This window comes from Denticeps clupeoides, chromosome 7 (assembly GCF_900700375.1).
Source record: "Denticeps clupeoides chromosome 7, fDenClu1.1, whole genome shotgun sequence".
In the NCBI taxonomy this organism is placed as follows: Eukaryota; Metazoa; Chordata; class Actinopteri; order Clupeiformes; family Denticipitidae; genus Denticeps; species Denticeps clupeoides.
In genome coordinates this window covers 4,689,023-4,712,818 of record NC_041713.1, presented here as the reverse complement: position 1 = coordinate 4,712,818, position 23,796 = coordinate 4,689,023, and the positions used below count along the sequence as shown (strand labels likewise).

Sequence of the window (23,796 nt, the reverse complement as noted above, 5' to 3'; positions counted from 1 at the left end):
CAAGCTCAGGCTTGTGTTGCGGACCTGCCCCTGGGCCGCAACCCAAACGCCTGCTTTGAAATCAAACGGCTCATCTGGAGATCTAAAAGAGGTGGGCAGTCGGGGGAAAAGAGCCTTTTGAAATCATCAAGGTGAGAGGTTTGTAAGCATGCCAGTCTTCTGGTTCTGTAATGAAAGTTGCTGCCACGTCCGAGTCTTTGCTTTTGGCCCGAGGTTGTCTGATGGTTTGTCTGAGGTTGTGATCCTGTCACTTGTGTCGCATGACTTTGTTAGTGGGATCAAAAGTATCCACATCAGTTGGCAGTTTCCTCTGACATGACACAAGCTCCCTACTGTCCTGCTATGTACTTGATGAAAGCATGGAGGATCTATAAAACTGAGACTGAGCATTTCAAAGAGACGAGCAATATCCAGAAAAGGGTCTATTTGTCAAACCCCCCCCCCCCGCCTGCAGCAAAAGCTTGTTAAACCCGCCTTGAGGGCCTGTCTGCACACAAGAGCTGTCAGAGGTAGGAGGTCACGTCTGTCAAACACGTAAACCTCTATAATAGCGACAGGGAGGAGGGGGGTGATAATGGGTTCTGCTGACCCTTTTTGTTTGAGGGCAGGACACTCCTGGATGAGATGAAGGCCACAGATTGTTACTGAGGAATGCGAGCATGTGCTAGCAGCTCATTTACTTCATTGTGAGAACCGGGCCACCTCCAAACCTGCAAGACCCTGCTGTCGACCCCCTTCCTTCATTCCCAACACTGGTCAAAGTGCACAGGACAGAAGCAGAATCCCCTTTACAGCAACTATAATAGACTTTAAAACGATCAAAAATGAATCACATTTGGAAACAGAATATTTCAGTTAATTACCTGTTAATGAGCATGAATGAGACCTTGGAAAACAACAACGCTGCATTATTTTGTAGTAACACCATAATAGCCATCTCTGGAGAAACCAGCAAAGACACTGAAAATGAGCAGATCTGGCAACACTTTCTGGTTTCTTGACCCTTCAACAGTATTGAACAGTGAAGAGGTCAATTTATCTATATTTTCAGATGAAATTCTTACCAAGTGATACCTCCGGTGCTCCTGCTTTATTTGTGCTGCTGCTTTGCTTTATACTCATGTAGCGGTTTGGTATACAGGACAAAGAATTTACAAAGCACATTTTTAAATACCAAATGCTGAACAGTGTTGAACAGTGCGACAACAGGCATAGAAAGTCTTTAGAAAGTCTTTATTTGAACAAAAGTGTGCCTTTTTCATGCTGAGCTTCTCGCAGAGAGTTTAAGACATTTAGTGGAGACAGTTGCCCTTTTACATGCCTCAGGGGGATGTTGCCAAAAGGTCGAGGGATTTTTTTTTTCTATTTTGTGGAGAATGCAAACAAAATCCCTGGCTCATTGGTGTGTGGTCTGGCTCATGCTGACCAGTGCCTGTCCAGTACTGTGGGAGATAAAAAGTGTATCACCCCCCCCCCCCCCCCCCCCGGTTTCTCGTATCAGCAGCTCTGCCTGTTTCATGCGGCGATGTGTGACTTGTAACTGACTTATCGGATCTTGGTGAACATCTGGACTGATAACCTAGCGTAGTGAGAAGGGGAGAAAAATGCCCTCTGTAAGCTGCTAAATGTCATCTGTCCTGAGTTTGGTGACGGTAGTTTTCATATATTCAGTACCTACAAATCTGCCTGACAATTGGCAGTGACTGATGAAAGTTCATTGACTGATTTAAGGAAACAATGTAATTCTAAAGTTAATACATAATTCCAATTAAGAAATTAAATGTCAATAATGTAACAAAAGAGATTGAACCCCACCAGAGAGGAGTTTTTATCCAATCATCTGCATGCATCCAGTCTAAGTCCTGGCTGCAACAATGCTTTTCTCTCACTGGACAGCACTGGCACATTTATTGCCCTTACTCAGCTTTTTAAATTGCACAAGTCGAAATGCAAAATACGTAGAGAAGGTAGCATGTAGCCCAAAAATGTGGCTGCTATACAGGAAAACCCAGAACTAGAAGCTAGAATAGAATCAAAACCAAGTGTCCACTGATTCAAGCTATGGAAAAATGGACAATATCTTCTTTTCTAAATTCATGCCTGAACATGTACCACAGTGAACTTTACCCTGAACTTAACCTGATATTATTCCTGCTGTGTTTCCAAGCAGCCAATGGAATGTTGCATTCACCCTCACTGTGTGTCTCTCTAGATTATACCTCTTAATCTTCTAAAGATGGACGGCCTATGGGTTGCTTTCTCCTGTGATTAAAATTGCCCCTGGAGTCAGAAACCCGGAGCAATCAGCCAATGGGAAGAGTCGCAACCCAGACTAAATAAGAGCATTGAGCGTAAGAAGGTTAAAATACTTGCTTGCTGAGATTTAAACTGATAATATAGAACAGCTGAAGTCTTGGTTTGCTCAAGAATTTGTGTTTGCTCTAAACTAGTGAATCGAGTGAATCGTATTTTAGTTCATATTGGGGGATTTGGATCATCTTTATTATCCTTATCTTTAGAAATGTGTTATACAGATGTCATACAAATCACATTGTGGCAGAAAAGTTGACTTTGATTATTAATAAATCAGACTGAAAAGGGAGAGAAAAAAATATAAAATTTTGACTTTCTCCCGCAGTTTGCCCCTTTACAACATGCATGCAATTTCCAATCATATTAGCATGAAATCAAGTATTTTTGAAAAAACCCACGAAACCCTGGAGGTACTGATCAAACATGAGTGCAATTGTTTTGCTTGGGAGACAGCTTTTGTTTCCTTTCGTTCTCATTGTCTCCTTGGAGAACATATTGCCATTTTAAAGTGGTTTGCATCTTTGGTTTGCAGTGTTTACCTCACAGCCCAACAAAGCCCCGGCGAAGAAAACCTGCACATGTTTGTCTTGAACCCTGTCAAAATGCAGCCACGGTTTGATAGATGCCTTCTTGTTCTCTCTTAGAGAACGAGAGGGAGAGAAAGAGAGAGAGAGTGTGTGTTATAAAACTCACGCAGGTTGTAATCAGATATATCAGATAATATTATCAGGCAGGTTGTTCTTTTCTTCAGTGAACTTCACTTGCTCTTAGTAATGCACATTCTGAGGGAAGGGCACAGGTTATTCTGCGCCACTGTGCATCTCATTTAGCTCATGCATGGAGGCATGTCTGGATATGTGTGCATGTCCAGCCCTCGCCGTTGATCTTTGACCCCTGCCTGGGAGTGGGGACGTGTGTGAGCTCCCTTCTGCAGGTGGGGTGATTTAGTGTGTGTGTGTGTGCGCGAAACCGGCAATTAACTTAGCCCAGTTCTCCTTCTTAGAGCTCTGAAAACCTTTCGGTTTTCTTATGTTACTCATTTTCATTCACGTTGTGTGCTGCCTCATTATAGAAAGCCCTCAATAGTTTTTGGAAATGAAGATGTCAAATTGCTTCTGATTTTCAATATTGGCGAAGACAACTGGGTTCTACGCGGGGGAGAGAAACTGCGGAGAAGCGGGAGGTCAGTAAATTCTCATTCTGCAGCTGTAGGCAGGAGAGGAAGACAGAGTGTCAGTGGCCAGACGGATGAGTCCCATCCTCAGCCGGCTGTAACCGGCTTAAAGAACCCTGTAACGGCCCCTCAACCGCTCCACTCGGTCCTCAAAGTCCAGCTCCATTACCGCCGAATATTTAATGTTTATGTTTACATTCATTTGCCCATCTGCGGCTCTAATCCAGAGCAGAGTAAAAATGGGGTAAAATTCAATAGAACATAATCTAGTGATCTAGTGTAGTTTCACAATTCAAAAGGCCTTCACAGAGGTCACCACAGGGTCACTGTCACACCTCAGGCTTTTTCAAACAATTGATTGTATATGTTTAAAAAAGCCCGAGGCGGTGAGTGACCCTGTAATACTTTTACCCTGTAAATACTTTTGCCGTGAAACGCTGCTCCAATACATGTTTAAACACCTTTTTATCCACAAAGAGTGCAGGTCATCATCCAATGAAGCTGCCTCAATGTGCTGCCATGCTTTTCTCATTTTACGGAATTTATCAGACGCCTTTTTCCAGAGTGTCTTACAATCAGTAGTAACAGGGACAGTCCCCCTGGAGACACTCAGGGTAAAGTGTCTTGCTCAAGGACACAATGGTGTTATTTGGGGTTGAATCTGTGACTTTTGTGGTCTACCCACAAGGCTTCATCCACCCCTTTTACTTTAACTTGTTACTGCTGAATTTTTATAAGCTTATTCGTCATATTCATCCCACATTTTCTAGGGGGAAATTTTTCATTATAAAACATAATGACAGTGCCACTTGTTGGAAATTTACCCAGATAGCTGCTGGGGCAGTGGTGGCCTAGCGGGGACAGTGGAAGCCTAGTGGTTAAGGAAGCGGCCCTGTAATCAGAAGGTTGCCGGTTCGAATCCTGATCCACCAAGGTGCCACTGAGCAAAGTACCGTCCCCACACACTGCTCCCCGGGTGCCTGTCATGGCTGCCCACTGCGTTGTGTCACCATGTGCTGTGCTGCAGTGTATCACAATTACAATCACTTAATTTTCAATTTCCTTCCTACTGATGAGATGTAACAGAATACAAAACTGAATAATATGCCAGTTTCTAGCTGTAGTGTATTAGTCGGGACGTCTGGTATTTTAAGCTATGTTGGTCCTTCCCACACAGGGGCAGACTGCCAGATAAGATGTGATGTATTTATTCTCACTGTATACATATAAAATGCCCATCATAGCCGATCTTAGGAAACACTATTAAATCACACACATATAATGACTGGACATCAAAAACATAAAAAGAACAAGATAAAATTGACAATAATAAAAGATACATAAAAAGTGTGCAATATGATAGCATGAAAAAATAAGTGCAATTTTTAAGTGTTTAAGTGAAGTGATTGTCACATGTGATACACAGCAGCACAGCACACGGTGCACACAGTGAAATTTGTCCTCTGCATTTAACCCATCACCCTGAGTGAGCAGTGGGCAGCCATGACAGGCGCCCGGGGAGCAGTGTGTGGGGACGGTGCTTTTGCTCAGTGGCACCTCAGTGGCAGTGTGGCGGCTCGGGATTCGAACCGGCAACCTTCTGATTACGGGCCCGCTTCCTTAACCGCTAGGCCACCACTGCCCCTTTTTTTTTTTTTGTTTAAGTGAAGTGATTGTCACATGTGATACACAGCAGCACAGCACACGGTGCACACAGTGAAATTTGTCCTTTGCATTTAACCCATCACCCTGAGTGAGCAGTGGGCAAGATTACAGTTGCCTGTATAACATAATAATAAAATTTATGAATATCCATGTACATGAATTATTATGATTGTCAGACTGAATTGCTGTGACTGTACTATCACATTTTATATCTCATAAAACTCATGTGTATGGAGTTGATGTGACCACTTACGAGAGAACGTTTCTTTTTGTTCTCAAACAAATGAATAAATTGTCCATGCCAGTATACTAAATTCAACCAAAACATTCACCACACAAAAATACTGCAAAAGAAACTAAACAATAAAGTTCTCCATTCTAGAAATAGACTTAATCTAATCTTATCTGACCCATAGTTCTATAGACCAAATGTTTTACACATGCACTTAAAAAATGTATTTATATGTATTCTCAAAGAATTGAATGCATTTTTAGGAATAATAATGGAATACTTTATTGAATACAGCAGTTTGCCCAAACATGCCTGTCAGACTACAACTATCCAACCCAACATTTAGTCAAAGTTGGTGCAACACAGCTTCCAGACATCTGCCACCATTTGTAAACTGTTTATAGTCATAATCTACATAAAGCTGATGCTACAAAAATGATTTGGCAAACAAACACCCAGACTATTCTCTATGTTTTTTTGTGAAAACTGAATTCAGTTGCAAGCAAATTGAACAAGGTAGTATTAGCGCTCGCTGGCAGCTTACACCCGACCGCCAGCACGAAGTGTGCCGTTTACAAGTCCCTCATTTACAACCCATCAGTGGTGGGCTGTGTGAGTGTGAGGCTCACACCATGCCCCAGTGGTTAATGGGATACCTTCTGAGGGGAGGGCATCCTTCCCTGCCCTTCACCCTCACATAATGAGAGAATCGCCGGGTCCTGGCATCGGTTTGAGGAATTACACCCCATGGCCCTTAGACTATGGTGGCGTGTGCACCGGGCCTCATTAAAAGGCAGGTCTGTCCTCAATGTTCTTCCCAAGGCTTCTGTAAAAATGGATTCCAAATAGACATTTAGAACAGACGTGTCTCTTGATGCATTTATTGGTCAAATTAAACACTTTTGCATGTTTTTGGGTGGGTTGCTTGCTTTCATACTATCTTTCCTCTAACCATGCGTCATGTGCCTTAAAATTAATGTGGCTGCTTGTAAGCAGTCTGACATAAACTCTGTCGCTTTTGTCTCTAACAGACCGATGGACCCAGGTCAAAGCATCATGAATTCAGTAATTATGCATTTAGTTATGGACTTAAATGAAATAATGGACACATATTAACCAAATATCCACACCTTGTAAACATAAATACATTTGGTCAGTAGCAAGTAGCTTTCTTTAAAATGCGTTACATACACTTCTGTGTGCTGCATGCTGGTTATGTATAGTTGTCTGGAGATTTTTACACATGACAGGGCTTTAGAATTTTTTGAATGCGATTTTTGAAGCTGATAATAAATCCTTACCTCCTTTTTCTAAAGACTGTTCTGGGTGAGAATCAGGTATGTGTCGAAGGAGTTTACACAGTTTACTCAACATGCTTCACAGATGCTGGAGGCTCAAATTAGGTATGGATATAAAAAAAAGTGCTGAGGTCCATTTTATTTTCTGCGGCCAAAACACAGCAAAAAAAATGTTCACAGTGCAGTGGATTGAGGAATCTATTTGAAACCCCTAATTACGAGCAGATTGATTAGGGTAATTCACGCTGTGACCATGAGCAGAGGAAAATCAAAGCACAAATCAGATTCGAGCCAGCAATAAAACACACAGCATGTCTGTTCTCAGGCAGTAATTAGAAAAAATATATTAAAGCTGAAACATCTTAACATCACTATGATGCAATTAAATCTATGATAGTTTTTTTGTGCACAGTCAGCATGGAATTGGGGCATCAATGTTAACGTTTGGCTAAATAAAATGAACACATTCACTTTATTTTATTGCCAAGTGCAAGATGCTTTCGAAATTGTGTGAAGTGATCTCATCTTACCTCGGGTAGAGCACAGTCCCATTTTTTAAAAAATGTATTACCGATATTTATGATAAAACAGATTGGAATGTAACAAGCGAGTAAACAATGAAACATTAAAAGAATTAATCGGGCAAATCTTTCGAGCTCCAATCTCCGTGGGGACTTTCAGGGGAGATGAGTTTGCCTTGGCTCCCCTGTAATTTGATTTGATCCATGGTCCACATCAACATATTGGTTTGAGCTGTAACCAGTAGCAACCACCGTTGAGGCCTGAGAGAGTAAAGTCTGAGGTTGAGATTATAGTCAGATTAGATGTGGATTTATAGGTTTTAAATGGCTGATCCTTTTCTGACCTGTGGCTTCAGGACGGGGATTGAAGATATTTCGGAAATCGAGAGGGACACAGACGGCGAGTCCAGGGACATCATGACGAGACTGGTGTAAAATAATCCCAGCCCACCGGCACGCTCTGTTCTGCCGTAACCCACCCAGAGACAGAAAATAGCAGTGAGGGAAATATGTGGCCCTGCGGAATTAAATAAATATAAGGCCACATTACAATATACTCAATTTTATTCCCAGACAGATAGAGGTCCGCTATAAATCACTGCTGTCCGGGACGAAAGCAGCGGAGGCCCCCAGACCATATAAATGAGCTGAGCCGCGAGGGTTTGAATGATTAAATAGAGCGGATGCGCTATCTGTGTATTCAGAGGCTTTGACAGCACCATTTAGCAGTGTGGAAGTTGGCCTGGGTGGAGGGGCGGAGCAATGGAGACCTGGCGAATTGTGTCTTTTCCACAAGGATGGTGTGTTTGTGTGTGTAGGCAGCCTGACCTGAGAGTGGGAGATATGCAATTAGCACAGGCTGGCTGAAGTAAAGGTTTGGGAAGTGGGTAGAGCTAATATACTTTGGACCCTAAACCTCTCTCTCTCACACACACACACACACACACACATACACACGCATACACTCAAGTGCATTAAGGCTGTCTGTTTTTCTCTTACACACACTTGTTGCACACTGTTCTCAAAATCAAATTAAGTGCTATTTCCAAAGTCACCAAAAAATACACTGTCACCTGCATCCCTGGGTTCAAGTATGACTGATAGAAACAAGACATTACAAGAAACTTGCTAGTATGTTGGAGGAGAGGAACTAACTACCCACCTTTTTTGTTGGTGTGTAATTATTTCTGAGACACAGATGTTGAGTTTTAATAGGAGGAGCTCATGCACCCTCATTGTAAACGATTTAAACGCCCCCCGTCAGAATGTTGCCAGCCACTTGATTGTTCCAGCCCACAATTTGCCAATACAATACTTTCTGATACGTATGTAACTGCCACAACTATTTAACATAGTTAATACGAATTCTTGACAACAAATTTTTTTTATTATTATTTTGGCTTGGAAATCCAAAGTTCTTCTTATTATTATTATTACTATTATTATTGTTGTTGTTCTTCTTCTTATTATTATTATTTAATTGCTTTCCCATCCAAAACCTTTTTCTCTACATAATATTACTTTTGGATCCATCGGAATCTGGCAACCCTTCCTCCTTTGTTCCTCTTTATTCTGTTTGCTTATTCCATTTGTTTTAATCACAAATGGGATGACGTCTGCTACCAAAACAATCATACAGACAGATTATCAGAGCTTTTATTAAGTATTTATATTTCAGGTGATGTAAATGATACCAACTATCATTCTCTACATTCTTTTCTACACACACTCACACACACTTTCTACACTTTGTCCCTCTGTCCATCACAGACACACACACACACACATATTCATTTTCTTTTTTTCCCCCTTCTGTCAGTTTCTTCCATTCACACACGTTCACATTCACACAGCCTCTCACGCACTGTCTCAGCAGCATGCTGAATGTGAGCAGATTTGTGTCTCTCTGCCAGTCAGTGGGAGAAAAGGGCCGTTGTCTCGGAGGTCCTCGCTCTTTCTCTTGCTCCTTATTTATTTTCACATTCATAAAACCAACTTGTCCGGCTGCGATCGAGCCAAAAACAAACAGACCAAAAGCAACATCAACAACAACAAAAGAACAGCGATAAGTCCCCAGCACCGCCCTCTGTCATCAACACCTAAAGCTGTCGTTGTGTCACATTGCTATTCTCTGTCGGTGGCGTCTTCTCGGTTTCGCAGACCCGTGAAACAAAGACGACCTTTCCTCCCATGCCGCATCGCTTGGCGGTCAGAGGACGTTGCCTGAGCCAATGTCAGGGGTGTCTGCACTCTCCCCTCTCACGGATCAGGTTTAAACTTTTTTTAAACCTGAGCCGCTTCGCTCTCACAAAATCCCATGCGCCTGTCGGCTTCTCTCGTGTCGCGCTGGAATGCAAATATCTCATTAGTGTTTGGACAGTTGGATGTTGCGATTACAGGGTCGCTTCCTGAACTTGGCCATAACAAAAAATGGACTTCAATTAATGGAAGTGAATATCGTTAACATATCATAATTATTTCAATTGTTTTTCAAAATAATTCATATTATCTGTCTGATATTAATCACTGCAATTCATTTTAATTATTTTATCTATACACTAATATTAGGGCTGCAACTAATGATTATTTTAATAATTGATTAATCTGTAGATTATTGTTTTTTATTAATCGTAGAATCGAGAAAAAAAATTAAAAACAAGAAAACCATTCATTGTTTTCCCCGTATTTATATATTTGTTGTTGCAGCCCTAATTTATATTGTGATTCATTGCATTATTATGTCACCATTAATGACATGTTTCTGACCTTTCAATCTAATGTATATTAATAAATTAATGACATCATTGCCCTGAATGTTATTAATAAAACATTGATTAATAACTGTCTCTGTTTGAATGAACGTGTAGAGTTTGTTCATTTTATGCTTGAATTCTTGGTATTTTCCACTGCTGAAGGTGCAGAAGACAGATTTGCGTAGCAGGAAATGTTCCTGGCGTGGTGGAGCTCTGCTGCCAACTGTGACTGTGCAGCTAAATTGGAAATTATCCTGTGTGTGTGTGTGTGTGTGTGTGTGTGATATGAGGGTATGCTTGTGTGTAGTTTGCCCTCCACTTGCTCCAGGCTCTTGAGGGCTTCGCCTCTTACTGTCTCTTCCTGGGATTTGTCTGCCTGATGGTGTGTTTGTCCCTGTTTTCTGGAGCTCTGTCACCCTGAGATCTCTCATTAGCGTCCCCAAAAGCCACTTTATTTCCACTGCAGCCAGGAGACATGGACCAGGTCAGCTCTACACTCTTGAGTAGTGTGAAATCCACCTTTGGTTAGTTTAGTTTTTCTTTGCTTCCACTAAACGCTCAAGTAAATGAGTCATTAGTGCCGGTGGCTTCTGAAAAAAATTGGGGCTTTAAAAGCCCTTTAAGAGTCATCCCTAAGCAGCATAATTCAGCAAACCATGGGACATTGTGACCATAAACAGTGTTATAAAGTGAGCAGCTAAGGCTGCCAACCCAAAATGTGCCTCAGCTGCTGGATTTATAGGAGGAATTATGTTAAGATCAGCATATCTGACTAATTTGAGTTAAAAGCAAAAAAAAATAAATAAAAAAGATGAATTGCATTAATATAATTAACAAGCTAACATTGACACCTCTGGAAATCTGGAAATAAGAAAGCAAAAGAATGATGTTGCATCTAATTGAATCAAAGGATTCATTCATACCAGTAACGTTCATAACAGTAACAGTCACACCAGTAACATATTGGAGTCTTGCTGCTGTTAAGTAGCCCTTAATAAAGGCATTGTGTGGATTTGGATTTTCTGATTCTTTTGGGGCGGAGCTGTAGCACTCCCTCATTTTTTAATGACAGGCTCTGCATAAAAAAAAAAAGGACGATTAATGAACAATGTTGTGTAAAAAGCAGCAGTGGTGCGGACTACATTTTGTGCTGGGTATAAAGTGGACTCTCCACACTCAGCTGTGTTGATTATTTTGTCTGGTATGTCGTGGAGCCAGGGCGGGGCATGAGGAAACGCCTTTTGCAGATGAAAGGAGTTTCATCAGGGCATCTTACGGGCTGCATTCATCCCTTCCATTCATCCTTTCCCCCTCTGGCATGGCACTGGATTTGTGAGTCTTATCGGGGGTCCTGAATTGTTCTTCTTTCTTCTTGTCTGCTGATAACAGCATTTGCACTCACAGTACCTGTACCTGCCCTTGTCAAGTCATCTAAAGCTGCTGCAAACAAGCTGAGCAGCCCATTAATGGATTAAAATCGATCAATATTATGATCAAAATGCCACAACAGATGATCCCTAACCTTAAATCTAAACTGATCCCTAACCAAAACCAGAGATGATAGCTCCTGTCTTTTGCTATGATATGATATGATTGAGTCTCTCTCTCTTTATATATATATATATACACACACACACACACACACACACACACACACACACACACTCATATCATAGCAAAGACAGCGGTTATCCTCTTTGGTTTAGGTTAGGGATATATATATATATATACACACACACACACACACACACACACAGTATATATATACACACACACACACACACACACACACAGTGTATATATATATATATATATATATATATATATACACACACACACACACACACACACACACTGTATATACAGTACAGGCCAAAAGTTTGGACACACCTTCTCATTTTCTTCGTCTCATGTTTTCTTAATTTCCATGCTTTGCACACTCTTGGCATTCTCTCGATGAGCTTCAAGAGGTCGTCACCTGAAATGCTTTTCCAACAGTCTTGAAGGAGTTCCCAGAGGTGTTTAGCACTTGTTGGCCCCTTTTGCCTTCACTCTGCGGTCCAGCTCACCCCAAACCATCTGGATTGGGTTCAGGTCCAGTGACTGTGGAGACCAGATTTCCACTTTTTTGTTAAGTACATAACTCCACATGTGTTCATTCATAGTTTTGATGCCTTCAGTGAGAATCTACCAATGGAAATGGTCATGAAAATAAAGAAAGAAAGAGGGAGAGCAGAACCTAGAACCATTTTCTTTTGTACCCGAATGATGGTCAGACAGCGCACGTCTGAAATTTCTGAAAGATGGTTTTGCATTTACGAGCAGATGACACTGCTCGAAATTTTCCAGATTTCTCCGTGCTCTGGCTACAGTTCATCTGACTTCATCTGACACCCGCGATGCAGCAGCATGCCGGATATGCTTCCGGGGGTCTTATCTCATGGCTTTAATCTGGCGGAAATCAATGAGTCTTGGCTTAGCGTCCCACCAGAGCTCATCATCTTCTGCGCCGCCTGCCCCGCCTTCAGTGCTGAGGCCGCTGCACCCCCGGTTCTAATCAGTGCCGCTGTTAAAAAGGTCCTTCGTCTCGGATTAATGAGCCAAGAAACGCACCACTCTTCCAGCACTTCGGACGCTTCGCAGCGTGCAGTGTTTCGTTGAAAATTCCGGAATTAAGTTCCGCCACTGGCTTTTTTTTGGTGGTTCCGCTGCCATGAGCCACTTGAACACACCAAGGCCAATTCCGTTATTGCTTGTGAACCAAATGGTTGACAGAAGAAATATTATTCTGACAATAGGGTAGTCACAACACTACAATACAAACTCAATTCTGATACCCAGGAAAATATGTGATATTTTTTGATACCACAAGGGGGCATATTAAAAAAAGACAATAGCAATAGTTTTAGAGCAGTTTAAACAATAAAACAATAAAGATTTGAGCAATACCAACAATAACAAAAGTAGACTGTGTGAGATAGAAACTGAGTTGTGAGGAAACATTGACACAAACAATTGAGTTGTGCTGAATTGAGTTTTTACTCTCTATTATTATTACAGATAGGCAGGTTGTTGCCTAGTTATTATTACCCATCGCTGCTAGCCGCTACAGTAATTATTAATTTAGGATGCGACAAACTACACCAGGCTACACTACGCTACACACCAGGCAGGTTTATTTTTCATACATCTGGTTACACTTACCGCTACTACTGCCTGCCTGTCGTTTAATATAATTCTAACATTAAACAGAATATTTACTTGTCTCATCCATATTTTGTTGGTATTTGCCACTGGCCACCACCTTTTTTTAATTAACTCTTTTGTTGTTTATTTGCAGTTGTGTCCACTGACGCCAAGCTCATGGGAAACCACACATTGTTTTAAATGATTATTGTATATTTGTGCATTTGCTGATATTTCGCCAGACAACTGTACCTGTTAATTAACTACATTGTAATGATTCGTATTTTGTTCATTTATTAAAATTCATGTTTAATTGCACTAATGACTGTCTCTGTGTCTCAACCTCTCATGAATTATGTGCTTGATTATTTTATTAAATTCTGTTTAAAATCTTTTGTTGGCTATATTTTGTTGCCTAAATGATGAATGTGGTGAGGTGACTGGGGCTAAATCGGCACATTTGATGTTCTGTATGTTGTTCTCTGTGTTCTGCAAGAAAGATGAGCTCATTGAGATGCTCCTGCATTGCCTTGTTTTGTCCTCTACAGTGGACCAGTTTGTCTGCACGTCTGCAGCGATAGCCGACATTGTGGTTTTGGTGGACGGCTCATGGAGCATCGGCAGGGTCAACTTCCGGCTGGTGAGAACCTTCCTGGAGAACCTGGTCAGCGCATTCTCTGTGGACTTGGACAAGACTCGAATTGGTGTGCACAAGTTTTATCATTGGAAGATATAGTTTTAAGAAAATATACACTATAATTTAAGGTCATGTAGAAATATCCTATTATTTTGCCCATTAACATAACATCATGCTTGATCCAAATTCTTTGATTGGTGATGACGCTGGTAGCTGGAAATGCCTGTTCCTGAATGGAATGTCTGAATATATGTAGAGAGGCGCATTATCAGTTTTGAGCTCATATTGATGTTGCAAGTCTATCACTGTCATTAGTTATTATTATGTCATTGGTTATTAGAAAAAAAACATTTTTGCAATGATCTTAATACATCTGAAAACAATTGCATAGATTAAAGAAGAAGTAAAACTGGCTATATTCAGACAAGTTGACTATTTCTAGTTATTATTAACTTTGTTAATGACTATTACTAATGACTAGTCTTAATCAAACTCGTCTAAGGAAGTTTCTAATTGATCCTGAACTGTCTATATTTTTTTGCAGTATTTTGAAGTTCATTTGATGTCTGCTTTAAAACTCAGGTCTGGCCCAGTACAGTGGAGATCCCAGAATCGAATGGCATCTCAATTCTTTCCCAACCAAGGAAGCTGTGATCGATGCCGTAAAAAACCTGCCTTATAAAGGCGGCAACACGCTAACAGGTAGAGATTTCGGCAAAACAAAACAAAATTACTGACTGACTGCTGGGCCCAGAAACACAAAGAAATCGAAACTGATATACTTGGGGAAAAGAGATAGTATTATTATTGATCTTGTCATTTGGCGCCTCACTGAAAGTCAGCAGGGTTGCTTTAATATCGTTCCTGGAGATTATACTAAATTAAAACTGAGATACTCTAAATTTGGCAGGCAAATATTGCCCCCCCGCTTGTAAATGATTTAAAAGATTGTGGATCTCAGCTGTCCTACACAGCATGATGTCTATCATCTTCAAAAATAAGTTTGCAACTTTGCATAGACAATAAATTGTTTAGTTAGAAAGCTGGAACTACTGTTGCATTACTAATGCTCATACAAAACTTCTGTCAAATAATTAGATCAGTGTTATTCTGAATGAAATGTAATTTGTATATGAAGACTTAATAATAATGATTGGATTATTATGTAATTATTATGATTATGATTGGATTATCATGGCAAATAATCTTAGAACGGAAAATGGCCTGCAGAATAGATTTTCTAACTGTCAGGGTTTCCAAAACATAAAACGTACGGTATGGTGTTAAGGGGCACTGTCTTGCAAGGGTGAAATACCGCCTCATGTGGTTGAGTACAAACTTGCTAATGGCAAAATCCTTCAACACATTGATTATGGATCTTTTGGTTGGTTTTTGATTGCATGGAAGTGGTAAAAATTCTTCGGAATGGTTTTGAATAAATACTCTCTTGGCCTTTCTCTGTCAAGGCCTTGCCCTCAGCTACATTTTGGAGAACAGCTTCAAACCTGAGTCCGGAGCTAGGAACGGCGTTCCCAAAATCGGCATCCTCGTCACAGATGGCAAATCCCAAGACGATGTGATTCCACCTGCCCAGAGCTTGCGGGACACTGGCATAGAACTCTTTGCAATTGGTACTGTTTAGGATTATTTTTATTTAATCTAAAAATGAATTTAGTAGTAGCCTGCTAACATATTCAAATTTAACATTCCAAAAACTCTTCCAGGTCTTTGTTCAATGTAGACAAAACACATCTCAATATTTGCTGAATGATTGCAGATGTCTGTTTAGGTGTGGCGGGAGGAATTAAACATTTATTCTTTAACTCTGGTCCCACTATTTGAGGTTATTTGTGGGAAGATATACAGTGAAAATTACTTGTGAATTTTTTGAAAATGATGCCTGAGCTGCATAAAACATTCTGTTCCCGACTCTCAAGAGTCTCAACTGAAGGAATCTGTAATAATGCTGCTGAATCGTTCACCAGGGGGTTTCACAGGAACCGTCAGAACTAAAACCAGCACTGCAGGGACAGACGAACGAGTGTCTTTTTGTCTCTACACGTCAATGTCTAGGTGTGAAAAATGCAGACGAGAATGAATTGCGAGCTATAGCCTCGGAACCTGTGGACACTCATGTCTACAACGTGGCCGACTTCACCGTCATGAGCTCCATCGTGGACGGCCTGACCAGGACTGTGTGTGAGCGCGTCGAGCTGCAGGACCAGGATATCAAAGGTCAGTGCACTTCCCGGTGGTGTGGCGACTCGTATGGTACGCAGGAAAGGTCATGTAAGGTCTTCGCTTTAAAATGGTCAGGAAACGTCCCAGAGGAAGGCACACCTCGAGATCTGGTCATGTCGGAGGTGGAGGCGCGGAGCTTCCAGGTGTCCTGGGCCCCGGCGCCGGGCAACGTGAAGAATTACCGTGTGGTCTACTACCCTACCAGTGGAGCCAGCAAACCTGAAGAGGTGAATCTGGTCGTTTTTTTAATACCGAAACGTGAGACAGCTGCATGGACTCATGTCCAAACACGGCAGGAGCAGCAGATATTTGAGGGCTTTTGTGATGTCGTCAGGGGTCCCATTGTCAGTTTCCTGACTGGTTGCAGGAACACGGTGAACTCAAATTCTCCAGATGTTTGGACATATCAGGTGACCCTTTCCAGACGCTTGGTAGCTCTGTAATTAGAATTCTTCAGTAGCCTGCCTGGGTGGATTTAAACCCTCAGAATCTTGGCCTGGTTTTCCTGGGTTCAACCCATAAAACTTCTCCTGCCCTAAATCCCTCCATGCGTGAATTAATAAAACTTGTCTTTTTTTTAACCCTTCTCATGAGGCATTAATATATACTTTTTTTGTGACAAAGTCAAACACGTACATAGTAATAAAATGCATTCTGGTGCATTGACTTTTCTGCTGAATTCTTGGCATGAATTACTTGAGTCTCACTATTAGGACAGACGAATCCCTTAGTTTCTGGCTTTATGATTGCATGATATGTATAAGTTCAAATAAATGTAATTATAATTATTTAATGTGTGTGTATGTGTGTTTGTATATATATATATATATATATATATATATATAGTGTGTGTGTATTTATGTGTATATATATATACACACACACACACACACACACACACACACTCTTGTGGTCCTGTGGTTCATAGGTGAGTATGTTGCCCACTAGGCTGGTTACGCTGTGACGTGAGGTATTGTAGCAGTGGATTGTAATTAGTGCTGTTGTTGCAGGCAGTGGTGGGGGGCAGCGACACCTTGGTGACGCTCCGCAACCTCAGGTCGCAGACGGAGTACGCCATCACCGTGTTCGCCGTCTACGCCAGTTCCACCAGCGAGGCGCTGCACGGCACCGAGACCACACGTGAGTGCTTTTTTTTTTCCAGCTCTGTTGCACTTGGTTTGGCTCCTTATTACAGTCAGATTTATGTTCTTTTTGCAATGACCAGATGTTTGGCAGCATTATGCTGAAGCACAGCAGTGGAGATCTTAGTGATAAAGCAGTAGGTGCTGCAGGAATAATCATGCCAGGATGCCTTCAAAAAGTGTACAGCTGTACATAGGCCAGCATTTAAAAATTCCTCATCCCAGATCACCTTCAACTCTGACCCTTCTGATATCCTGGCCTGGGCATTGTTTTTTTAATATGTTATGTGTGTGTCTGTGTGTGTGTGTGTGTGTGGGGGGGGGGGGGGGGTGTTTGTGTTTTTCAGTGGCCTTACCCACAGTGCAGGATGTAGAACTGTACGATGTGAGCCACGACAGCATGCGTGTACGCTGGAGCAGGGTGGAAGGGGTTGCTGGGTACATGGTCCTGTACGCTCCGCTCACACTGGGAGATGTAGACGAGATGGAGGTGAGTCTGGCCCAGCAGATGGAAGTTACAAATCTATTAACAAAAGTTCTTTAAAAAAGAAAGTAGAATTAAATTATTTTCAGCAAATAGCTGACAAGTGAGGGAAATTCTACTAGGACAGCTTAACCTCATTTGGGCCAATTATCATACTGTAATTAAATCAATAGATATGCACTTAACCAGCTTATTGCAGGTTTTTTTGTTCTTTTTGTATTTTTTGTTTGTTTTGCGATTGAATTGTACAGATGGAAAATGTTGTGAAATTATTTATTTCCATATTGCATGGCATAAGGCCTGACATTGCATATTGCATTGTTCATTGGGCATTCAATGAATTTCTCCCGGAAGCTCTGGTTTAAATCAGTTTTCCTGTGGGAAATGCAGTGTGAATAACCATTTCAACTTCCAGCTATGGGTCACCCCACTTGACCCTATTAATGGAATGTATGAGGGCCCCTTCTTTTAACTGATCGGCCCTTTCATGATGCCATAGTGGATTTCCGCCTTTGTGGCCACATTAGATGCCATTGTTCTGCATAGGTTTAGGGACCTTTTGCCACATGACTCATGCCACATATTTACATCATATAGGCTTGTTTGTTTAAATGGCATCTTTTTGGACATTAATGTCATGCATCTGTGTATGTATGTATGTATGTGTGTGTGTCCAGCTGAGATTTCCTGAATCTGAGACAGACATTGAGCTGGTGGGCCTGAGCCCTGAGACAGAGTACACCGTCACTGTCTACGCGCTTCACGGGGAGGAGGCCAGTGACCCCATCACTCGTCAGCAAACAACACGTGAGCCCCCTCTGGCTTATGACCTATGACCTCTTACACTCCCCACCTCGCATCACACCACCAGGCACTGTTGACACTTGGTGTGGACCTGTGGTGTGGAAACAGCCATCTAGATAAAGTTTAAAATGTAAATTTTTACATTTATGGCATTTATCAGACGCCCTTATCCAGAGCAACGTACAATCAGTAGTGACAGGGACAGTCCTCCTGGTGACACTCAGGGTTAAGTGTCTTGCTCAGGGACACAATGGTAGTAAGTGGGGTTGGAACACCACCCTACCTTAAATTTAGTACATAAAATGATGCATGCAAGGCATAAAAGTTATACGTTTATATAATATAATTATTGTAATTATTACTGGTTTGTATTGACACATTGGATGTATTTACAGCGCACAACGTAACTGTTCCCCTTTAGGAGCCTTACTCCCTCCTCGCAGTCTGCGAGTTCTTGACGTGGAACATAGTTCCGCCAGGCTGGTCTGGGACGCGGCGGATGGGGACGTCCGTGGCTACCGCGTTGCCTACGTTGTGACAGATGGAGTCCAGCCAAATGAGGTGGGTGGTGTCATTTTAAAAAGGCTCCCCTCACTTTCGGACAATACCCGCACTAACATGTCATTTACAAAGATGAGTTTTATTTAAATGACACAGATGACAGCAAACGATGCAGGAAATATAAATACATTGCTATGTATTTTGTACATTGCTGGTATGATCAAATATGTCCAATAAGATTTTCAAATAACAATCTTGAAAAGGGCCCAATGCTATAAGATCAGTGTTATATAAGACACAGCACATGGGGAGTCTGCTAATGTCTTCAGGATTTAAAGAAATATGTAATATTACTGTGTAATTATAATGGTCTTTTGATGTTTTAAATGGGTGGAGCCCATTTCTCTATGACTCTCTTCCTCCCCCATTTCACTTTTTTTTTTTGTGTAGCTTCAAACACCCATTGAATAGTCATAAATGCATCCTCTGTCATCTCTGGACCACACCCTCAACCATACCAAACTTAAATTCAAGCATCTTGTGAATATGACTAGCAGACACTCCCCACAGCTTAAAATAGCTCTGCAAAAATATCAACCTGCTTAGATTCTCCAGCCAGACCACCAAATTCACAGCTAGTCACACTTTGCCGGCTTCTCATGCATCGTCTGTCCCAGGTGTCGGTGGGACCGGCCACGTCTTGGATTCTGAGGGACCTGAAGTCATTGACAGAGTACACAGTCGCCATCTTCGCCATCTACAATGATGGCCAGTCGGAGGCCCTCAGTGGCGGCTTCAGGACCAGTAAGTCCCCAGTTGGCTTTAAAACGTACCACCAGAAGAGCGATTCTGGAACGTTCCCCCTCTGTACTCTTTGGATCATACAGCAAAAAACGATGCAGTAGCTGGCAAATGTTGTGCATACACTTACTGAGACAGTTTTCCAGTCGTTTCCGCATCCCACAAATAGTGCACTGACATGGATAAGTGTTTCTGGTAAACAGCTCATTTGCAAACATCTGCGAATGCTCCTCTGATGGCAGTCTGTTAAATATTCCATCAGCTTCCATTAAATCACTGACACACAAACAAATGTCTTACAGACGTTTCATTTCCAGCAATTTTCATTAAACTCACAGGATTTCTGTGAAAAACTGCCCTGTGCATGTTCTCCAGAGAGGAGGGGAGAGGATTCCGGACTGTATTATTTCGATAAACCGCCCTTTGGAAGTCCATGTGGCTCTTCCGGGATTTGCATGTCACCGCAGAGCTTGCGTCTTGGACGAAACAAGGGAGACATAAATAAAACATGATTATCTTATTTGAATCTTGTTATGATTTGTACGGCTGTGCATTACACTCGGCAAAAAATAGCTGGAGGCGGTTTGCCGCTGGAAGCCATTGCTACGTGGGCAACCATACGGGTCATGTGGCTATATTAAAGAAAAAAAACCACTTCCTCTTCTCCTTCTTCTTTCTGACCCTGGTCTGAAGCGCAGCACACACTGACACAATGAAATGTGTCCTCTGCTTTTAACCATCGCCCTTGGTGAGCAGTGTGTGGGGACGGTACCTTGCTCAGTGGCACCTTGGCGGATCGTGATTCACACTGGCAACCTTCCGATTACGGGCCTTACCCATTACGGGCCTTACCCACTAGGCCACCACTGCCCCAAGAGAGCATCCATGTTCTTTAACCTCGGGGTTGTTCAAGAAACGGGTGGATGGCTCACGTACAATTACAGTCCCGTAATAGCCACTCTGGCCACCCGAGGGGCTTGTAGAGGAAACTTTTTTAGTCTGAATGACTACAGGGACTCACCGCTGTCAGAATTAGCAGGAGCGCCTCACTTATGACGCTATTCATATTCAACATATTCAAGCTGGAAGCAAGGCTGCATTCAGGAGGGACTGCAGCACATTTATGACGACTTATGGTTTGAAGATGGGTCACTTGCAATTTATAACAATATATCCGACCCTCCCTCCAGGAGTGTTGTGAGGGCAACATTTTGCAAATTGCAGTTGAAATAATCCTGTCAGTGACTAGTATTTTTTTGCCCGTTCAGTCTTCGACATGATTTCAGGGGAATATAAATAGCACATAGAATATAAATAGAGTTTTTTATATTTTGTAACTACAGGTTTCAGCACCATGGACAGCTCCTTATCTTCTCTATATACAAACTGCAAATGTATGATGGGAGTCTGGACTAGAGCTGTAAATCTTGGCTCGTGCATGTAAATCGTTCAGCGAAAAACAAACTTCCAGTCTTTTCCGTATGATTCGCTACTTGTAAATTTTGGTGATTGGTTAAGGTTTTTTGCATGTTGTTTATTAAATGTTAATTTTTTGATGTGCAATTCTCGGCCACTGTGGTCAGGTGAATCATTTTAATTTTCGTGAGAGAGATGCAAAAATTTATGATTTTTTGAGGTGAATTCGCCACTCATTTCGCTTTTCCATCTAAATGTAGTGCTCATAGCGAATGAAAGAAGGGCTTTTAAAAAGCTGTACAGAATCCGACCAGAGCCCAACCCGACCTGACCCGACAAGTACAGCTCTAGTCTGGATCCATCACTGGCCAGATTCATGTTGGTGGTACAAATCCAAACTAGAGCTTTAGCGCTTTGCATGAAAGACAATATGCAGACACAATTCATTTATTACAACCAACAACAAAATTATGATGACTTATTTTATTAATTAATTAATTAATTAATTTTTATTTCTTCTAGAATTAAACTCCAGAACACTATACAGCATTTCTTTATCAGTAATGAAGGAATAAACGCATGTAATAAACTATTTCAGAGCCAGTCCCTCCCCCACTGGACCTCCAAACGAGTGAAGTCAACACTCACAGCTTCCGGGTCAGCTGGACACACCCGGCTGACGATGTGCAGGTCTACAAGCTGTCCTGGAGTCCCCTGGATGGAGGGGACAGTAAGGAGGTCAGTGTGGGGTGAATTAAGACCTGATTAAAAAACATGTCCAGTGAATACTTCAAGAACATGTTTCATCAAGGGTTCTGATACTTCTGTGAGCTTTCAAGATTGACATCAGGGCAGTCTTTGCTTGCCTTTGTAGTTTGACATTTTTTACACTTTTGTTGATGAGAAATGGACTGATAAAGATAGAGAAGATCCCAAGTGAGGCTAAACAAATTGTATAGAGCACAACTGGCTAGATGTTTGGAATGAGAAAACCTTCTTCCTTTTTTCATCTCTGCAGCAGAAATTAATATGATCAGCAAAAGGTATATAAAGGTGATTTGCATTCATCCATTTAAAGTATGCATATTTGCATATTTTACAACAAATGGCTGCTTATACAAAAGTGGCTAAACCTGATTAAGTGGCTTTAGAGGTAGAGATTTAAAATGCTGTCATAAATTAATATGAATTGTGTTTTGAGCTCTGGGGCTTGGTAAGCCAGTACACATAATACATTTATCACCATTAAATTACAAATTCCACCATGAATTGGGCCTTTAAATGTGCACAAATAAATGCAGAACATCTATTTCTCCAAAACACAGGTGGTCCTGCAAGGCAACGCTAAGACGTACCTGCTGACGGAGCTGGACGATCTCACTGAATACGAAGTCGTGCTGTCTGCCATCTACAAGGACAAGTCGGAGAGCGATGCGGTGGACGTCCTGGAAACAACACGTATGGACCATTTAAAATGACGTTAAGGCAATTAGCATTAAATAATGGTTAACAATATAAATGTTTTTTTTGGGGTGAAGTCAGTTTGGGTCATTTTTAGTTTTGTTTCGACAATTTGCTACATGGCAAACTGCAGATCGCAGTCATGACAACAGAGCCCTTTGAGGGCCATCATCTTACATAAAATGACAGATGGTACAGATGATGTTCTGTCATGGGTATGTGTGTGTGTGTGTGTGTGTGTGTGCCTATGTGTGTTAAGGCTTGGGTGGGAGTTTCATTGATTTGATAATAACACCATAGCGCTTTTATTTCAGCCTCTCTGTCTCTCTCTCTTTTCTCTTTTTGTCCAGTGGAGATGACCACGACAGCTGCTGCCACGACAACAACAGGTAAAAAAAAAAGTCCCATCGGCCCATGCAGTCCCTGTGTTTACATCCAGACTAACCCTGATCACAGTTAACACATCGCCCGGAAAGACCACTGTGGAGTGGTCATATGGTCATATTAGAAATGCTTCATGACTGTTTCATAAATAACAGTGATTCAATAAACCCAGAATCCACACTGCCTGTGCCTGTGCATATGGGTAATGGAGATTATGACATTCTCACAAGTGTTTATCATAGTTCTACCCTCCTTACATTTACATTTACATTTACGGCATTTATCAGACGCCCTTATCCAGAGCGACTTACAATCAGTAGTTACAGGGACAATCCCCCTGGAGCAACTCAGGGTTAAGTGTCTTGCTCAGGGACACAATGGTAGTAAGTGGGATTCGAACCCGGGTCTTCTGGTTCATAGGCGAGTGTGTTACCCACTAGGCTACTACCACCCACATTATCATCTTTTGCTGAAAGACAGCAGGGAGAACGGACACTTGGCCAGTACATTTATCGCTGCATGTAATGTGTTTTATAGATGCATTGTGCTTTTTCCCCATGTAATTTCTATGGTTTAGTTGGGCTATGGCTCACATGGTAAATGAGTGGTCAGGTGATGATGCGCCATTAAGAATTTAGGTCGCACATTGGTAGAAGTTGGTAGAACTGGTATTGGTAGAAATTGGTAGAACTGGTATTGGTAGAAATTGGTAGAACTCTAGAGCCCTGCAAGGTCTAAACAAAATATATTGTTGGTGAGAAACTCATTTGGTAGTAGTCTAGT

The 23,796-nt window shown here is 41.7% G+C and overlaps 1 protein-coding gene across 3 annotated transcripts in view; it reads left to right on the top strand.

Annotated features, from left to right (window-relative positions):
- Positions 1-23,796, top strand: part of col14a1a (collagen, type XIV, alpha 1a) — an 84,378-nt gene that overhangs the window by 10,496 nt on the left and 50,086 nt on the right. For all 3 annotated transcript variants that reach the window (XM_028985835.1, XM_028985837.1, XM_028985838.1), the window contains exons 6-18: positions 13,691-13,846; positions 14,362-14,481; positions 15,246-15,410; positions 15,853-16,014; positions 16,096-16,247; positions 17,031-17,160; positions 17,510-17,652; positions 18,324-18,453; positions 18,872-19,011; positions 19,629-19,755; positions 21,767-21,906; positions 22,494-22,626; positions 22,980-23,018. In XM_028985835.1, the coding sequence (XP_028841668.1) occupies positions 13,691-13,846; positions 14,362-14,481; positions 15,246-15,410; positions 15,853-16,014; positions 16,096-16,247; positions 17,031-17,160; positions 17,510-17,652; positions 18,324-18,453; positions 18,872-19,011; positions 19,629-19,755; positions 21,767-21,906; positions 22,494-22,626; positions 22,980-23,018 (1,737 nt within the window). The remainder of the gene's footprint in view (positions 1-13,690; positions 13,847-14,361; positions 14,482-15,245; positions 15,411-15,852; positions 16,015-16,095; positions 16,248-17,030; positions 17,161-17,509; positions 17,653-18,323; positions 18,454-18,871; positions 19,012-19,628; positions 19,756-21,766; positions 21,907-22,493; positions 22,627-22,979; positions 23,019-23,796) is intronic.